The 19,005-nt window shown below is 31.5% G+C and overlaps 1 protein-coding gene across 1 annotated transcript; it reads left to right on the top strand.

Moving 5' to 3' along the window:
- The first annotated feature begins 1,319 nt into the window (after positions 1-1,319).
- Positions 1,320-5,983, top strand: LOC100776505 (fatty acyl-CoA reductase 2, chloroplastic). The gene is made up of 9 exons (XM_003520272.5): positions 1,320-1,821; positions 1,945-2,048; positions 2,361-2,560; positions 2,648-2,748; positions 2,847-3,057; positions 3,299-3,460; positions 3,842-3,923; positions 4,071-4,468; positions 5,660-5,983. The coding sequence occupies exons 1-9, from the start codon at positions 1,419-1,421 to the stop codon at positions 5,826-5,828; spliced, it is 1,830 nt and encodes a 609-aa protein (XP_003520320.1). The 5' UTR covers positions 1,320-1,418; the 3' UTR covers positions 5,829-5,983.
- Positions 5,984-19,005: the final 13,022 nt, after the last annotated feature.

The following is a 19,005-nucleotide window of genomic DNA, read 5'->3' on the forward strand; positions in this document are numbered from 1 at the left end:
TCAAGTAATTAAAATGTTATGTATTTAAATTTTCTAGAAATTTTGAAATCCTCGATGCAAACATGGTAAATTTTCTTAATTCTTATTGAATTATTTGACTTCGGCCTATACATTATTCATTAAACAGCTTGAGTTATTTATCATCATTCATTCCTTTTACATTTCTCTCTCCCTTTGATTTGGTTGAACAGAACATGTACAATTTTCTAACATTCAATGTGTTTCTCTCCTACAATATATCTCCCATAATATCTAACTAGACAAATTGGGGTTAACTTACTATGATATGAATGTCACGTAGTTATCATGTACGTAAAGGAACATTAGTATTTATGATTATCTGTATTGCATTTGAAGCTTCAAAGTTTTGGGCTCATTTGTCACCTAAGAATTTGACCCCTTTTGACATTACACTTACTATTGATCTTTATACGGCTACTAAAGAATAATCATTAATAATTTAATACATTATGACTTAGTTATACTCTTAATATATTTTTTATATAACATTTTTAATTTCCTTATTATTGTTCTTTGTGAATTGTGAATTAGTCTCTCCCTTTTATTTCACGAATTTGATTCATTATTTATCATAACCGTGTAATTTTGGTTTATCCATTAATTTAACCTCCAATATTTAACAAAGACATTTAATTGCACCACCACGTTCAAATTTCATTAAATATTGAATGTTAAGTTAAATCATTATTAAAAATTGTTCAATTAAACCAGTAAAATCAAATTTGTGGGATAAAATAGGACACTAAATTCAAAAAAATTATAACATTAGATTTTCAAAAAAATAATAATAATAATAAATAATTCTAAAAGAGTTACTTTTAAACTAGTGATCTCTCCTCATATAAATGCTAAACCAAAGTTGCAGCTCAATGGGAACCAAAACCAACCAGTGTCTCACTCACACCCTTTCTATCCCTATATTTTCTAGCAAAGAATAGAACATAAGAAACCACCAGTTACCAAGAAGAGAGAATAATAATCAAACAAGTGAAAGAAAGAGAGCTCCCGCCATCTAAGCTTTAGGTGCATGCATGCCTTCATGTGAGGTGTGACAATGCGGCAAAAAGAGAGTTTCATATGAGATATACTCTCACATTCCACAAAATACAATATTATAAGTACCTAACTCTCATCTCCTTCATCCTTAAATCCAACCTACTTTTCTTTTCCCCTTCAGACTCTTCCCTTCCCTTCCCTTCATTCATTCTCTTTGTACACCAAACCAACCAATCCCCTTCTCTTATCTTATAGAGTGGAGTTTGTTTACTTGCATTTTTCTTTCTTGTTCATCAAGAAATTTAGCCAAGATTTCAAGTCAACCAATTTTAACTGCACCACATTTAGCTAGCACTACCCTTTTATCTTCTTAACTTTGTTTCTCATTTTCCCTGCAAGCCATGGGGGTCTTGTCCATAGGTTATTCTTTTTCCTCAAGTTTACTCACCAAACTCATATTTGGAGTGCCACAAAACAATGAGCGGTGCCCTTCAAGGAGGAAGGCATGTGTTGTGTATTGCCAAGGGGGTGGGAATGTAATTAAGTCCTCCTCAGGCTTGTCTTCTGTGTTGACAGAAAGATCAGCATTGGTTGGCACAGATCATGCAGCTGCAGTTCTAATGGATGCAGGAAGCTTGGTCTTGTCACAAAATGGGAAAAGCCAGGCAGAGATTTTGGTGAAGGATTTGGTGCCTTATGATGGACCAACAACATTGATAGGGGTGGAAGATGGAATAGGCATTGTCAAGTTTCTTGGAGGGAAAAAGTTTTTCATTACTGGGGCAACTGGGTTTCTAGCCAAAGGTATCTTTCTAATATAATCTTTTGTGGAGATAATATGCCAAGCATCTTAAGTTTCCTCAATTGTTTAATAGGTTTTGACAATGATATATTGTGAGTAGTGACATTTGTTTGCTATTAATTCAGTTTTTATTGAGAAGATTCTAAGGACAGAGCCAGATGTGGGGAAAATGTACCTTTTGATCAAGGCAAAGAATAAGCAAGCTGCAATGGAGAGATTGCAAAACGAAGTATGGCATTTATGAAATTTTAGGTTTGAGAAAAAATTTCTATTCACATATAATTACAAAAATGACATCTTAATTTCACTTTGTTTCAAGATTCGTACTTGAAATACTAAATACATGTTTTCTTTTGTTTTCACTGTTTCTATATGAATCTTTGAAAATATAGAAAAAGTTAAAATGAGATGATGTTTTTGTAATTTTGAAAATAGGAATAAATAGAAAATGTTTTCTCATCTTATTTTTTCAGTTTGAACTTGTCTAAGCTCATTGCTTCATTTCTTAATCTCGTGTTAAATTTTTGCTTGTGTGGTTTAGATCATAAACACAGAACTTTTCAGATGCCTTCAAGAAATCCATGGAAAATCATACCAAGCCTTTATGTTGAGCAAGCTAGTTCCTGTTGTAGGCAATATTTGTGAACATAATCTTGGACTAGATGAGGGTATATCTGATGTTATAGCAGAGGAGGTAGATGTCATTGTAAATTCTGCAGCTAATACCACATTTGATGAAAGGTTAGCCTCTATGACTCTCCAAAAAGCTTCTACATCAATGATAAATTCCTATTTTTTTGTGTGTAATCATTTGACTAATGCTATCAGATATGACACTGCTATCAACATAAACACCATAGGGCCATGCCGCCTTATGAACATTGCCAAAAAGTGCAAGAAGCTCAAGCTCTTTCTGCATGTTTCAACAGGTAAAACGACAAGAATTGTTTTAAAAACTCAAATCCATGTGCTAAGTATGATTTACATTGTATACCCAAATGACAAAGTCCTTGCTTGTAATGTGCAGCATATGTCAATGGACAAAGGCAAGGTAGGATCATGGAGAGACCATTTAGCATTGGAGAGTGCATAGCAAGAGAAAAATATATATCTGAAGTTTCCCCAAAATACCTTCCCACATTGGACATTGAAGGAGAAATAAATCTGGTTTCAAATTACAAAGGGGACATTGAAGACAACTTACTAGCTCAGAAAATGAAGGAGATTGGTCTAGAGAGGTATTGAGTTTCCTTATATTATGGTTGTGATGTGAAGTTTCCAAAAATCTTGATATTGCAACCGCAATTGTGGCCACAATTATACTGTTTTTAAAAAATTTCATGTTTTAAATGGCTCGTTATTTATCTTTCCAATTTTCATGTTTATGTAAAATGATCAAGAAATTGTAGAAACAGGAAGGTTCAACCTCCTATTTGAAATTCATAATCTAATTTGATTGTTGAGTTATTTCTTATACAGGGCCAGAAGATATGGGTGGCAGGATACATATGTGTTCACAAAGGCTATGGGAGAAATGATGATTGACAAATTGAGAGGGGATATTCCAGTTGTTGTAATGCGACCAAGTGTTATTGAGAGCACTTTCAGTGAACCATTTCCTGGATGGATGGAAGGAAATAGGTAAGTTACCATCATTTTTTTAAAAAGAAAACGAACTTAAAGACCATTTGTTTAAGCATAATAAAAAGTGATTTTAAGATAGCATAAAAAAAATGATTTTCTTTTAGAGACTTCAAAAGTTATTATTTTATATAATTTCTCAAAATAATCTAAAATCTGGTTTTCATATTTTTTTAAAATGCTTACCAAATACTTCAACATATTTCAAAAATGGCTCTTGGGAAAAAGAATCTTAAACAAACTGCACTCTTAATTTGTCTGATATAACTAAAAGTTTTTCTTTTTAAGTGTGCTGAATGACGTTGTGATCTATGCAACTGACTTCACCTAGTGGGATAAGGATTTGTTATTGTAACTAAAAGTTTTTCTTTTAACTACCAGGATGATGGATCCAATAGTTCTCTGCTATGGGAAAGGGCAGCTAACAGGTTTTCTGGTAGATCCAAATGGAGTACTAGATGTGGTAAGTGACATTAAAGAATTACGTTTTTTCACACAATCCATTATCTAAAAAGTAAAAAGAGAATTAAACAATTCTTAAACTCCATAGATTGGTTAATAATTCTCATTTCTCACACTAAGCAGTTGTTCATTTGCTCTCATCATATAGGTCCCAGCTGACATGGTTGTTAATGCAACCTTAGCTGCAATGGCAAGGCATGGAGTGAGCCAAAAGCCAGATATCAATGTGTACCAAATTGCTTCATCTGTGGTGAACCCTCTAGTTTTCCAAGACCTGGCAAGGCTTCTCTATGAACATTACAGCTCCTCACCATGCATTGACTCAAAGGGTAGGCCAATTCAAGTTCCACTGATGAAGTTGTTTAGCTCCACAGAAGAATTCTCTGGCCACCTGTGGAGAGATGCTATTCAGAAAAGAGGCCTCACAGCTGTGGCCTCCTCAAAGGGGAAGATGTCTCAAAAACTTGAAAACATGTGCAGAAAATCAGTGGAGCAAGCAAAGTACTTGGCCAACATTTATGAACCATACACATTTTACGGTGGAAGGTTAGATACTCATTTAATTTCACACTCTTCAACTAGTGGCAACAATAGTAGCTCAAGTTTAATTTAACATGCACTGTCAGTGTAAAAATTTTCACTCTCAATAAATATGAATGACACTCTAAAAAAGTTAATAAACTTCCTATATAATTCATAGTCAATCAGAAATCATGAGACATGACTTTGAAGATAGTTATTATAAAAGGTGGGGTGTAAGTGGGTGCATATCACCTGCGAATCCGAATTGACCCAGATCAATCCAAACAGTTTAGGTTGAATAATTTTTATGTTTGGGTTAGACCTGAATCGAACCAATCAAACCTATTGAGTTTTGAGTTGGGCCACATCTGAACCTGTTAAACCATTAACCCGTTAACCCTTTAATTTGTATTAAACTATTATTATTATTATTATTATTATTATTATTATTATTATATATTTTTGTATTTTTAAAAAACTATTGATTATATAGACTTATCGACATGAATTGAGTAATCATCAACGCATTTTTAACCTTCAGGATCAAAGCAACAATGATTTTATTTATTGAAGTCCCTTCAGATGGACTTCTAAAAATATTTCGGGTCTATTTACAAAGGGTAAGCCTTGTAGTGTCTCATTAGTTTTGGTAGAAAAAAGTATTTGAAACCCATCCTCAGCATGTTTATTGAAACTCCTTATTTCGAATATGGTATGTTTAATTTCCCATCCCCCATGGATAGATAGATAGATAGGAGTCACTCGAGTGGAGTGGGATGTGCCATCACAATAAAATTTTCTTTTTAATAAAAAATCTAACAATAAATAATTATGTCTGATTCATTTAATAAAAATTTTAACTTATAAAAATATTACATTTCAAAAAAGAACAAACAAAATTAAATGTTTTGACTTGTTGACCCAACCCAACTCAAACTGTTTACAAACAGATTGATTTAGGTTGGGTTTTATTTTTTGCTTTAGAAAATCGACCTTAACCAACTCTGATTGGGTTGGGTCACAGGTTTGACCAACCCAACCTAAACCGACTCACTTACACCCCTATGTAAATATGTGATATTTTGTAATTAAATGACAATATAAAAATTATGTTATTAATCCATATATTGTTTACTCAAAATAAAATAAAATAAAAACAACCATACATGTAATGAGGAATAAATTACTGATTTCAAACAAATTAATGTGATCCAGGTTTGATAACAGTAACACACAAAGATTAATGGAAAGCATGTCTGAAAAAGAAAAAAGGGAGTTTGGCTTTGATGTAAAGAGCATTGATTGGAATGACTACATCACCAATGTCCATATACCTGGCCTAAGGAGACATGTCATGAAGGGACGAGGAATGGGGAGTCAGTGACTTATTATATATTGTGCCATGTAATCTCTAGTCTTATGCTACAACAAACAACAAACTGTATTAAAATGTGTGTTTTTCTTTCTTTTGTAGAACCCTATAGGGCGTGGCAACAACTACAACAAGAGTATGCTTCATTATCTATAATGTAATTTAATAGCAAGAATAATCAAATTTTCGTAATTGGTTACCACCCGGTTTCGCTTATTTACATGTTCTTTGGTTGGAATGTGCTTTGTCAAACACAACAAAGAGGTCTACTTCCCCTATCTCATTTTCAAACCTTTTTCTATGAAGGATTTTGGTGAGAAGAATGATAATTATTAATGACAAAGTGCGATCATGGAAAAGTGTATAACTAAAATTTGTAAGTTAAAATTTAATATGAAAGAGACATGAACAAATTTGAGTACACAAAAACAAAATGTAGTTCCAAAGACAAATAATAATGAGAAATAAATATTAAAAAAATTACTATCCAAGATGTGTATGTATCAACATGAGTGACGAGTTTTGTTGTAATTAAGGGTAATCACCCACCCAAATTATCACAAAAATTTATAAGTAAATCATTATTTTAGTTCTTGAAATTATAGAACGTTGACATGTTGATTCTTGAAAAAAAACTTGTAAATACATTCTTGAAATTATAAGATGTTAGTCGTGTTAGAATATTTACAATGGTGTTGATATAAGTAATTCAATTTGTGTCACCTCAATCTTAAACAACTCAATTAATTTCTCTCTTATATTTAATACAAAGTTAAGCAACTCCTACGCAATATTTAAACAATTCAAAATTATATGTGACACACCAAAACAATTTTTTTGTTAAGCAACTCATTAAAAAAAACTCCCCCATTGCATATGCTCTTAGTCTTTGTTAGCATCAATCAATTAACATTAATAATGTTGGTGACGTGGCACATTACATGTAAATCAAAACATTGAGGACTATTTTGACAATTAAAATTTGAGTGTTAAAAATAACTTGTCTAAGTCAATTTTTCCTTTCTTTGAAAACCCTAACAATCTTTCTTCTACACGTTCTCCCTTTTCCATTAAACTAGTTTTTTTTTACTTGTGTGATGCATGGGATATACAAAGAATTTGAGTATTTTTATTTTTATTTAACCATAAAAATGAGCATAAACATCTATCAAAGAATATAACAATTTTCACTTTTATTTAATGGAACTGAACAATTGAACAATATTTGTTAAAAAAATATTTAAAATATGAAAAATCACAATAAAATTAATATGGTAAGTGTAATATTTAAATTGTGATAAACATACATAATAAAATCGAATTATTTATTTAAACTGTCATTCACTCAATGTGATTACCCAAGTGAGAAAATAGGCAAAACAATTGTCAAAGAGTGTGACAATTTTTATTTGAATTTTGTTTTTTTTTATCCAATTAATGTCACAAATTTATCTTAAATGAGATTGCCTTTATTTAATGAAAATGAACTATTAAGCAATGTTCAATAAGAATATATTTGAAAAATGCAATCACAACAGGATTAATATATCTAGCATAGTATTTAACTCGTGTTATTCACTAAATGTGATTTATCCAAGTGTGAAAATAGGCATAGACATATATGTCAAAGAATGTGATAAATTTTACTTGAAATGTTATTGTCTTTATTTACACTATGATTTACTCAGATGTACAAATAGGTATAAACAATTACTAGAGAGTGTGACAAAAATAAAATAAAAAATCTCTCCAATATAACAACACGGGATAAAAAAAAGCATATGAGTATGTTTATTTGAAATTTTTTAGTATTCTATATGTGATTTGTCCAATCATAAAAAGATGCATAAACTTCTTTCCAACAATGTGACAAATACTATTAACAATATTATTAAAATGATTAAATTACATATTGTTAAACAAGTGACCTCAATAACTTAAGATGGGAGGTGAATTAAGTTTCAAAATTTTCCCCTAACAAATATTAATTATCTCTTTAAAAGATATATGCAGTCTTAATATGCAGAAAAAGAAGCAATGAACAATTCATTCGATGCTATTTAAATGTGCAAAATAAAATTAAACTGCAATAATGTAAATGAGATTAGGGAAGAGAGAATTGCAAACTCAGTTTTATACTGGTTCGGCCATTTACTGTGCCTACGTCTAGTTCTCAAGCAATCCACTTGAGATTTCTACTATCCTTGTAAATTCCTTTATAACTTTTGAACCACACAGGGATACCTTTCCCTTGTATTCAGAAAAACTTACAAATCAAGAGACCCACTGCCTCTTGATTACAACAATAGTTTGCTTTTGAAGTACAGAAGATGTTTTTTTCTCTTTAAGAGAAGAATAATACAACTTGAAGAACTTATAAGAATTCTTAATTGTTTTGCAAGTGTTTGGCCAAAGATTTTCTTTTGAGAGAATAAGACAATGAAGTTCTGAAAATTTCTAAATATTTTCGAACATAAGTCACATATTTATAGGCCTTTGGTGGCTTTTCAAAAACTTATGAAGGGATGTGACTTTTCAGAGTTATTTTTGAAATTTTCTCACTGGTAATCAATTACAGATCTGTGGTAATCGATTACACAATTAATTTTTGAGAAGTCATGTCTTTTCAGTTTGAAATTCAAAACATTTTGTTATTGATAATCGATTACACAAGTGGTAATTGATTACAACCTTTAAAATTCAATTTCAAACTTTTTTGAAAGCTTTGCAAAATCATTTTTGCTTCTGGTAATCAATTACGAGAAATATATATTTTTCGAAGATGTAAAGCCACTTAAAAACTTTATAAGAGATTTGAAAGTTTAAGCATTTTAAGGCCAAACTTTTGCAATCTTTTTAAGAGATTCTTTTAACACATAAAGGACTATCGTGATTCTTTTCTCTTGATATCTTGATTTTAACTTGAATCTTGTAGTAAACTTTGAATTGCTTCAATCTTTTGGCATCATCAAAATCTTCATACAACATATGCATTCACATTCTCCCCCTTTTTGATGATGACAACTATTTGAAAACATGATTACAAGATATTATATTCGCAAGACGAGCACTCACCCTTACTCCCCCGTAATTTTGCAATTTATTGCCTATTGTTAGAAAAGATCTACCCTGAGTTTCTCTCCCTCTTTGGCAACATCAAAAAGTCAAAAATACCAGACAAAATAACAAAGCCACAAAATCCAAAGCTAACATCACAAAATAACCAAAAGCGAATCATCCATAGCAATATAACCAAGAGCGAAATATCCAAAGCAAAACACAAAATAATATCCAAAGCAAAACACAAAATAACCAAGTGCTAAATATCCAAAGCCAAATACAAGGCAGAAATAATAAAATGTCCAAAAAATTAACAACTTATAATACTAGAGAAAAGTAGGATGTAAAAGAAACGTCTAAGGATTCGAAGGAGGATCAAAGCAACGACGAATGAAGCTCATGTCGTCTTCAAGACGCGGGATGCAGGAATTCATAGCATTAAAGTGATCACCTACGAAAGCCCGAAGATCCCGAAGCTCAGTGAGAATGTCATTCAATAAGGAAGAGGAGGTATCTCGTTACGGTGGTAGGGAGGGTGTGCGTTCATCAGGAATGGGAGGTGGCAGGTCTTGTTTACGCACCCATTGGTCATCCATATCCTTTTGGTATCCAAAGAAGGCAACAACACCAGCACCAATAGCAAATGATCATTTGACCTTAACAAAAGGTTCATCCTCTAAAGGAACATTACAATGCTGAAGAAACATAGTGACAAGATGAGGATACAGAAGAGGTGCATTGGCTCGTAATTCCTTATGCATATGGTACCTAACAAGATGGGCCCAGTCAATTTGGCGATCGGTTTGAAGAGCCCATAGCAAAATTAAATCCCTTTTAGAGGCCTGAGCAAGATTTGTGGAACATGAAAGCAAAACTCGACAAAGGATATAATGCATAATGCGACATTCAAAGGTGAATGAGGCCAGTAAGAAATCTGTCGGTCATATCAGCATGGTCATTACAGACCATTTTACGGGCATCATGACTAGAATAAAAATGCTTCCAATCATCAACTAAAGTGCCCTCAAAAGGAACACCATGACTACTCAGTTTTGTCAAAGAATAAAATAGAGATTGATCAACAACAATGGGTATTTTATGCACCTAAAAAAAATGACACAATCCTGAATTTGCATATTATTATAAAAGACTCAAACTAATTCAGGATAGAATGACAATTTTAGAGACATAAAAGCAATTAGCTTAGAATTTTGAAAAACTTGATAGCAATCAAAGGTTTCCTCATCAAAGAATTCTACGTCTAGATACTTAGGATCGAGAATGACATGATTGGAGAATAGGGAATATTACCTTTGATGTTGTTCATCTGAAGAAAGTAGAGTCAATGATCGTGGAAAAGAAAAAGAAGGAGGAGGTGGTGCTGGTGGGTCACCGGATGTGTCGTGGTGGCGTTGTCCTGCAGCGGTGGTTGTAGAGGATGAACCCTTTCTCTTTTTTGATGGTTCTGCCATTTAAGCCTATTTTTGCAAATTCTGATCAGGGGTTTTTAGAGAATTAAAAAGGATGAAATTTGAGCTTTGTTTGAAGTGATTTGGATAAGAAATGAGAAAGTTATGCAAATTTGAAGTTTTGAGAAGGAGGGGAGATGTCAAGGAGAGTGAGGAAGAAGAGGCCAAGAGGGTCTCCACAAGGAGAGAGAAAACATAGTATTTATAGATAGGGACGAACTATAATCAATTATAGGCGTAACCTGCAGCTGCCCAAACCCCTCTAGTAATCGATTACAGTGTGTTGTAATCGATTACAGGGAGTGGTAATCAACTACCAGACCCTAAAACATGGATTTTTCATTAAAATTAACTATTTTTCACCCACACAAAAAATACACATTCAGTATAAATAATCAAAAAATACAATAATATAAAATAAGCATCAAAAGCAATCAACAATCATCATAACTCTCAAACACAATCATCAACGACAATCAAAACTCAAGCAAAAACAATCATCAAACCTCAATCAACAATAATTATCAAAAGCAATCAATAATCATCATAACTATCAAACACAATCATCAAGGACAATAAAAAAAATTAACAATCATAAGAAAAAATAATCATAAATAGACAAACAAAATAGCTATTTATCTAAGTTATTGATATCTAGGAGTCATAATTCTCTTCTAATAGCAAAGAAAGTTTCTTTGGGAGGAGGTTTTGTAAAGATATCAGCTAACTGATTCTTTGTGTCAACAAATTCTAGTACACAATCTCCTTTTTGAACATGATCTCTCAAGAAATGATGTCTAATTGCAATTTGCTTGGTTCTCGAGTGCAAAATAGGATTTTTAGATAGATTGATTACACTCGTGTTATCACATTGAATGGGAATATGATCAAGAATTAATCCGTAGTCAGAAAGTTATTGTTTCATCCAAAGTATTTGTGCACAACAACTGCCAGCAGAAATATATTCCGCCTCAGCAGTGGATAAAATAACACTATTTTGTTTTTTACTATGCCATGATACTATAGCAGAGCCAATAAAATGATAGGTTCCACCTGTGCTCTTTCTAGCAGTTTTGCATCCGAAAAAATCAAAATTAGAGTATCCTATTAGATTATAAGAGGAATTTTTAGGAAACCATAATCCTAGATTGATAGTGACTAATAAGTATCTCATGATTCTTTTAACTACACTAAGGTGAGATTCTTTGGGATTTGCTTGAAATCTTGCACACATACAAACACTAAACATTATATCAGGTCTACTTGCAGATAAATAAAGAAGAGATCCGATCATACCTCTATATTTCTTTATGTCTATTGACTGACCGATTTCATCTTTATCCAGATAGTGAGCAGTACTCATAATAGTAGCCATGTGTTTAGCATTTTCCATCCCAAATCTGTGAATTAGGTCTTTGCAATATTTTGATTGATTGATAAATATTTCATTCTGTGTTTGCTTTATTTGGAGTCCAAGAAAAAAAGTTTAACTCACCATCATTGACATTTCAAATTCATTTTGCATATCTTGAGAGAATTCTTTGCAAAGAGAATCATTAGTTGACCCAAAAATGATATCATCAACATATATCTATACTAAGTGTATATCATTTAATTTTCTTTTGATAAAAAGGGTGGTATCAACCTTTCCTCTTGAAAAACCATTTTCTAAAAGAAATTTACTTAGACGTTCATACCGAGCCCTAGCTTGTTTTAAACCATATAAAGTCTTTTTAAATTTAAAGACATGATTAGGCTTTTCTAAGTTTTCAAAGTCAGGAGGTTGATCCACATATACTTCTTCTTGGATAAAACCATTTAAAAAATCACTTTTAACATCCATTTGATAGAGTTTAAAGTTCATTATGGATGCAAAAGCTAATAACATTCTAATGACTTCTAATCTGGCTATTGGAGCATATGTTTCCTCATAATTTATTCCTTCTTCTTGATTATATCCTTTGGCTACTACCCTAGCTTTATTTCTAATTACTATTCCATGTTCATCCAATTTGTTTCTGAATACCCATTTAGTTCCTATAACTGGATTATTATTGGGTTTGTCAACTAATTCCCAAACTTTATTTCTTTCAAACTGATTTAACTCTTCTTGCATACCTATAATCCAGTGTTCATCAATTATGACTTCTTTTAAATTTTTAGGTTCAATTAAAGAAACAAAAGTCATTATTGTAAACATCTTTAAGAGAGTGTCTAGTTGTTACCCTTTTAGATATGTCACCGATGATGTTCAAGATGATGGTATCTTGAAGTTCTCCACTCTCTTGGAAGATCTGTACTTGTTTTTGTTTCATCAATTTGAAAGTCTTCATCATTTCCCTTTCCTTTGCCTTTGTTCTCTTCACCATGAATATGCATACCTTCTAAAGAATCTGAAATATCATCTAGAGTATCCTTTCTTGGCATAATCGGGTTTGTTTCATCAAAAGCAACATGGATAGATTCTTCAATGATCATAGTTCTTTTGTTATAAATTCTAAATGCTTTATTGTTCAAGATATAGTCAAGGAATATACCTTCATCAGATTTTGCATCAAACTTACCTAAGTTGTCTTTGTTGTTGTTTAGCACAAAACACTTTCATCCAAACACATGAAGATGAGAAATGTTTGAATTTCTTCCATTATACAATTCATATAGAGTTTTCTTCAAGATTGATCTAATTAAAGCTCTATTCATTATATAGCATGCAATACTTACAGCTTCAGCCCATAAATATATAGGAAGGATTGTATCATTAAGCAAAGTTCTGGTTATCTCTTCTAAAGATCTATTTTTCCTCTTAACTACTCCATTTTGTTGAGGGGTTCTAGGTGTAGAAAAATTTTGTTCAATACCATTTTCATCACAAAATGATTCAAAATCCTTATTTTCAAATTCTCCTCCATGATCACTCCTAATAGATATAATTTTGAGATTTTTCTTATTTTGAATGATTTTAGCAAGTTTCTTGAAAGCATGAAAAACATCTCTTTTATGAGTGAGAAATAATGTCCATGTAAATCTTGAGTAATCATCAACTATAACAAGAACATAGTAGTTTCCTCCAAAACTCATAGTTCTAGAGGGGCCAAAAAGATCCATATGCAAAAGTTGTAAGGGTTGAGTTGTAAACACAATATTCTTTGATTTGAAGGAAACCCTTACTTATTTTCCTTTTTGACAAGCATCACATAATCTATCTTTTTCAAATTTAAGTTTTGGTAAAACAATAACTAAATCCTTAGAAATTAGTTTATTTAAATGTTTCATGTTTATATGGGTAATTCTTTTATGCCATAACCAAGGACCATCATTTTTACTAAGAAAACATTAATCATGATTTGATGTTTTATCTAAATTTATCATGTATACATTATTTGATCTATAGCCTATATGTTTTATATTTCAATCATGTTTGTTGTCAATAACACAATTATGAGAGTCAAATGATACTAGATAGCCTTTATCACATAATTGACTAACATTTAGTGGACTATGCTTAAGACCATCAACAAGTAGAATGTTTTCAATGGAGGTAGATGAAGTCGTACCTATTTTTCCGACTCCAAGGATTCTACCTTTATTGTTGTCGCCATAAGTCACATGTCCACTATTCTTGGGAGAAATATGACTAAACTTTGATGCATCTCCCGTCATGTGTTTAGAGCATCCGCTATCAATGTACCAACTCTTCTTCAAAGAATCCTATCTAATCATTTTTATGACTTAGGTACCCAAACTTTCTTGGGTACTTGAATGTCAATTTTGATAAAAGATCCTTTTGGAACTCATATCATTTTAATATTATTACTATTTTTCCTAAAATAGCATGTAGATGCACTATGTCCTTTCTTTCCACAGTAAAAACATATTAAGAAAGGAGAACTATTCTTTTGAGTAGATGCAAAGAAATTTTTATATAATTTTTGTTGTTTATCGGGTCTATATCCTAATCTAGCCTTATCAAACACACATTTTTGCTTTCCTATTACAATATCTAAATTATTTTTGCCAATAATAAATTTGGCAAGAGAATTTTTCAGATCCTTGATTTCTTCTATAAACTTGCTACAATAATTACATGAATTAGATGCTTCTTTACTATCATGTATTACTTTTATGGTGGAAGATTGATTTGTGTCAATTGGTTTTAAAGTTTTGACTTCAGTTCTAAGATTTTCTAATTCTTCATTTAATTTTAAAACTTCTTTTTCTAAGTTTGAAATAGTTTTTTAGAAAATGAAACTAGTTTTGCAAGTTTGACTAATTCTTTATGTAAATCAGTGAATGCATCTTGAAGTTCATCAAAGGAAATAGATAAGTTATTGTTAGAAGATGTTACCTCTTCATTGCTTTCATAATTTTTGTCCATAAGACTTAGATTTACAACTTCATTTTCTAAGTCTTCGGACGAATCCATATCGTTGTCTTCCCAAGTGATGTAAGCTTCCTTTGCTTTCTTATCATTGAAGGTTTTCTTTTCAGATCTTTCTATTCTTTTCTTGAAACTTGGGCAATCAACTCTCAGATGTCCTGGTTGATTACATTCATAACAATTTGGAATAAAAGATGAATCTTCTCCTCTTTTCTTTGGTTTGAAGTTTGATCTTCTTTGATTTCCTTTGTTTCTTAGGAATTTATTGAATCTCTTTACGAAGAAATTGAAATCATCGTCTTCCTCTATTTCATTCAAGTCTTCTTTATCACTTCCTTCTTGAATTGAAGATGAAGCTTTAAGTGCGATTCCTTTCTTTTTCTTGTCATTTTCTTCATGTTGATTTAGTCTCATGAGTTCCATTTCGTGTTCCTGAAACTTTCCAAACAAAGTTGCAAGAGACATGTTAGTAAGATCTCTTGATTCTGTAATTACCATTACCTTTGGTTGTCATTCCCTGCTTAAACATCTTAGAACTTTGTTAATAAGATCTTCATTGGGAAATATCTAATGATGCAAGATGATTTACTATATGTGTGAATCTCTTTTGCATATCCTGTATAGTTTCATTTTGATTCATTCTAAACAATTCATATTCATGGGTTAGGGTATTTATTCTAGATCTTTTTACATTTGTTGTTCCTTCATTGGTTACTTGTAAGGTATCCCATATTTCTTTTGCATTCTTGCAGTTTGATACTCTAAAATATTCATCCATGTCTAATGCAAATGTTGTTATATTTTTGGCTTTTAAGTTATATTGTACCATTTTCCTTTCTTCTTCATCCCATTGTTCCCTAAGTTTTTCTATAGTTGCATTTCCTGCTACCATAGTAGGAATGTAAGGACCGATTTCAATGGCTTCCCAGATGTTTAAATCTATAGCCTCTATATAAATTTGCATATGAGTTTTCTAGTAATGATAACCCACACCATTGAATATATGAGGCCTATTAATCTGATGAGGTCATAACTATTCTTGAAGTTTCTAAACCTTATACAAGAATTAATTTCTGATACCACTTGTTAAACAAATGGATTCCGAACAAAAATACCTACCTTCAGTTAAAAAATTCTAGATGAAATTTTTGCAGACTAATGCATAAAAGAAAGGGAAATAGCAAAAAAATGTTGTTCATTATATATTGCATAGGAAATATAAAAAATATTAGCAGAGCAAAAACAATCTTACATCAAAAATAATGTATTTCAGCATTTGCATAGGAAAGAAAATTAAACCTGGCTTACAATCATGGCTTTCTCTATCTAAAAGAAGGAAATAAAAATTACCATGAAATTCGGACAAACAATTGATGTTAGGTTTAGATTGCCTCAACTTTGCATCAACATTAAATTTAAAATAAAATAACAATGTTATTGTTATGTAGACTACAGGGTATTTCTGGTACCCATTTTTCTGTTTTTAATAAAAGTTCTTTTATTGCTGATAAACAAAAATAAATTGTACCATGTTGAAAAAGAATATTGAGATTGTAATGGATCCATAGGAAGAACTAAATCAAATACAATACAAGAAAGAAAAGGAGAGAAAAAATACTAACATACTCATGTTGGCTTCCATATATCACTACCTAGGTTGCTTTCATTTCCATTTTCCACAACAATATCAAGTCAGATAGCCATGCCACATCCACAAAGAATCAATCACCATTGACACCATATTTGGGCATAAATCAAGCCTAAAACAATTAGATACAAATTTGAATCAGAAAAGGAAAAAAAATCAAATACAAAAAAAATATTTTGATATACTTAGATTGTGGAATAATTAATTCTAAATAAAATAGAATGAAGATCTTTATAACACCTATCTTTTTTTATTTTATAGTATCTTTCATTCGTGTCCTATATAAAAATCAAAATTCAGCAACCAAGTTCAAGCCTAAAAAAATGTTAAAAGTATGAAATATATATCATGGTTAAAAGTATATTACAATGTCAGATTGACATTATTGTATCTTTCATTTGTGTCTTATCTTCATGATACCTATTTCGTTTCCATACATATTGAAGATTAGTAATATATATATATATATATAAAAGCATATTCAAATGTTAAGCAATGAATGTGAACTTTCATAATTGATGACTTCGTACTTTTGTAAAATGATAATCAGAAGAAGAAAAATCAACTTCCAATAAAATAGCACCTTCAACTTTGAGAGGAAGAAGAGAAAAAATGTGTTTAGTGTTGGATTAAAGTCACATTGTAAATTTGAGAACATATTAATGAACAAAAAAGTAATGATAGAGAATGGAAGAAGATTGTACCAATGCAAGAGAAGAACTTAAGACTTCACTTTCGTAAAATAAAAAAATCATTTTAAGTTTCACTTGGACAATTCATGGAGCACACCCAATGCATGATTAAGAGAAGCAATTTGATTTCGTATAATCATAATGCTGCGTGAATAAAGAGGATTGTGGGGAAGATGAAGAAATGAAGAATGTAGTAAGAAGTGAAACAATTATTCCATTGCATGCTTTGTGGAAAATGAAGAACCTCTTCCAATGCCCAATGCAAGATGCAACTAAAGTTTGACATATGATGTTTTTCACTTCATATTAAAAGTGGTCTTCGAGTGTTCTCATTGGTCATTGATAGCAACAGGGAGAATATATATATATATATATATATATATATATGGCTGATCTTGAAAGACGGCATATTTGTGCATTTATTATACACATCAATTAAGAAATTAATCTTGATTGAAATATGAAATATATTACAATAATTTATTTTAGTATAATAACATAAAATTACGAAATTATCATCCATGTGGACGAAAAAAAGTCATTGCATCAATTATCTCAATTTACCTCTCATATATATATAAAGATACCCTACAACCTGCAGCTTTCAAGTATTTTAACCAGTTTGAATTGTTGTTCACCTTTTTTCTGCACATTTATGAAATTTATTATTTAAGTGGCTTAAACTCTTAAGACTCATTTGTTTATGTTCTCTAAGTACAAAGTGTTAAGGACAAATTAGCCTTCAATCAATTATATTTCTTTGAGTGTTATTTGGGTGTTGCTAGGTGCACCCAACATTATTGCTGATGCACCCAACATTTTTTTAAAATACCAAAATTATCCATGCGCTTATTTCGCATTTGTGATGGGTGTGTGTGAGGGTGGTCCATAAATCGTACGAATCAAGTTGATCCATAAGGTTGATACGGATCAAGTTGATCTATAAGGTTTCTACGGATCAAGTTGATTCGTATTGTTCCGTAAAAGACTTACGGATCAAGTTGATTCATAAAATGCTAACGGATCAACTTGATCCGTAAGCCTTTTACGAAACAATACGGATCAACTTGATCCATAGAAACCTTACAAATCAACTTGATCCGTAAAAGGCTTACAGATCAAGTTGATCCGTAAGGCTTCTACAGATCAAGTTGGTTCATAAGTCTTTTACGGATCAACTTAAATGACTTACGGATCAAGGGTATTTTTGTCATTTTACCTTAAGTGTTGAGTGCACCAGCAATAATGTTGAGTACACCTAGCAACACCCATGTTATTTTTGTTCCCAAAACTAAACATCTTAACTTAAATGGGCATTATACGGGTCGCTAGGATACAGCATACCTACCATCAATTTCATCATGACAATTCCTCTTCTATTCTATTCTGAGCTTACTACTATACACTTGTATTTATGAGAAGAATGTTGTTGGGGATACCTACAGTTCTTATCGTAAAATTCTGCAGCAAGGCTCTAGCAAAATGTACTCTACCTATGGTATCCAATGCCGTGGGCATCCCAATAAAATCAACCACGGGTGTGTGTTTTACACAAATTACACTCCTTGACACGTTCAACGCAATTTTTGGAAGAGAAAACTTGGACGTTCAACAAACGCCAAATCATACACGGGTAGAATACATACACAAGTTTATTTGCACGTTACAGCGCGAAGCTTTTGATATTGATAGGATTTCTTCAGTATAAGGGCTTTGCTTTTGCAATCCCTTATTTCATACATGATTTTGGGATGCTAAGAGATGCATTATATCAACTAATTTCAAAGGAATTCGTCCGTTGGGTAAAACAATTGTTCAATTTCTGGGATAAATTTTACTGAACTATAACTCTGGAAGACAAATTGAAAGACCGAAATTCCTACGTCTAATAGTAATTTCTTAGTTAAAATAATTTCGTGGCAAAAAAACCTGTTTAGATTAT

This window comes from Glycine max, chromosome 2, assembly GCF_000004515.6.
Source record: "Glycine max cultivar Williams 82 chromosome 2, Glycine_max_v4.0, whole genome shotgun sequence".
Lineage (NCBI taxonomy): Eukaryota > Viridiplantae > Streptophyta > Magnoliopsida > Fabales > Fabaceae > Glycine > Glycine max.

Bases quoted from the DNA above. Each gene is read 5' to 3' on its own strand.
- LOC100776505 (XM_003520272.5), top strand. From the start codon at position 1,419: ATGGGGGTCTTGTCCATAGGTTATTCTTTTTCCTCAAGTTTACTCACC. The intron at 2,049-2,360 runs GTATGGCATTTA...TGTGTGGTTTAG, and splicing joins TGGAGAGATTGCAAAACGAA to ATCATAAACACAGAACTTTT. The intron at 3,461-3,841 runs GTAAGTTACCAT...TTTAACTACCAG, and splicing joins GGATGGATGGAAGGAAATAG to GATGATGGATCCAATAGTTC.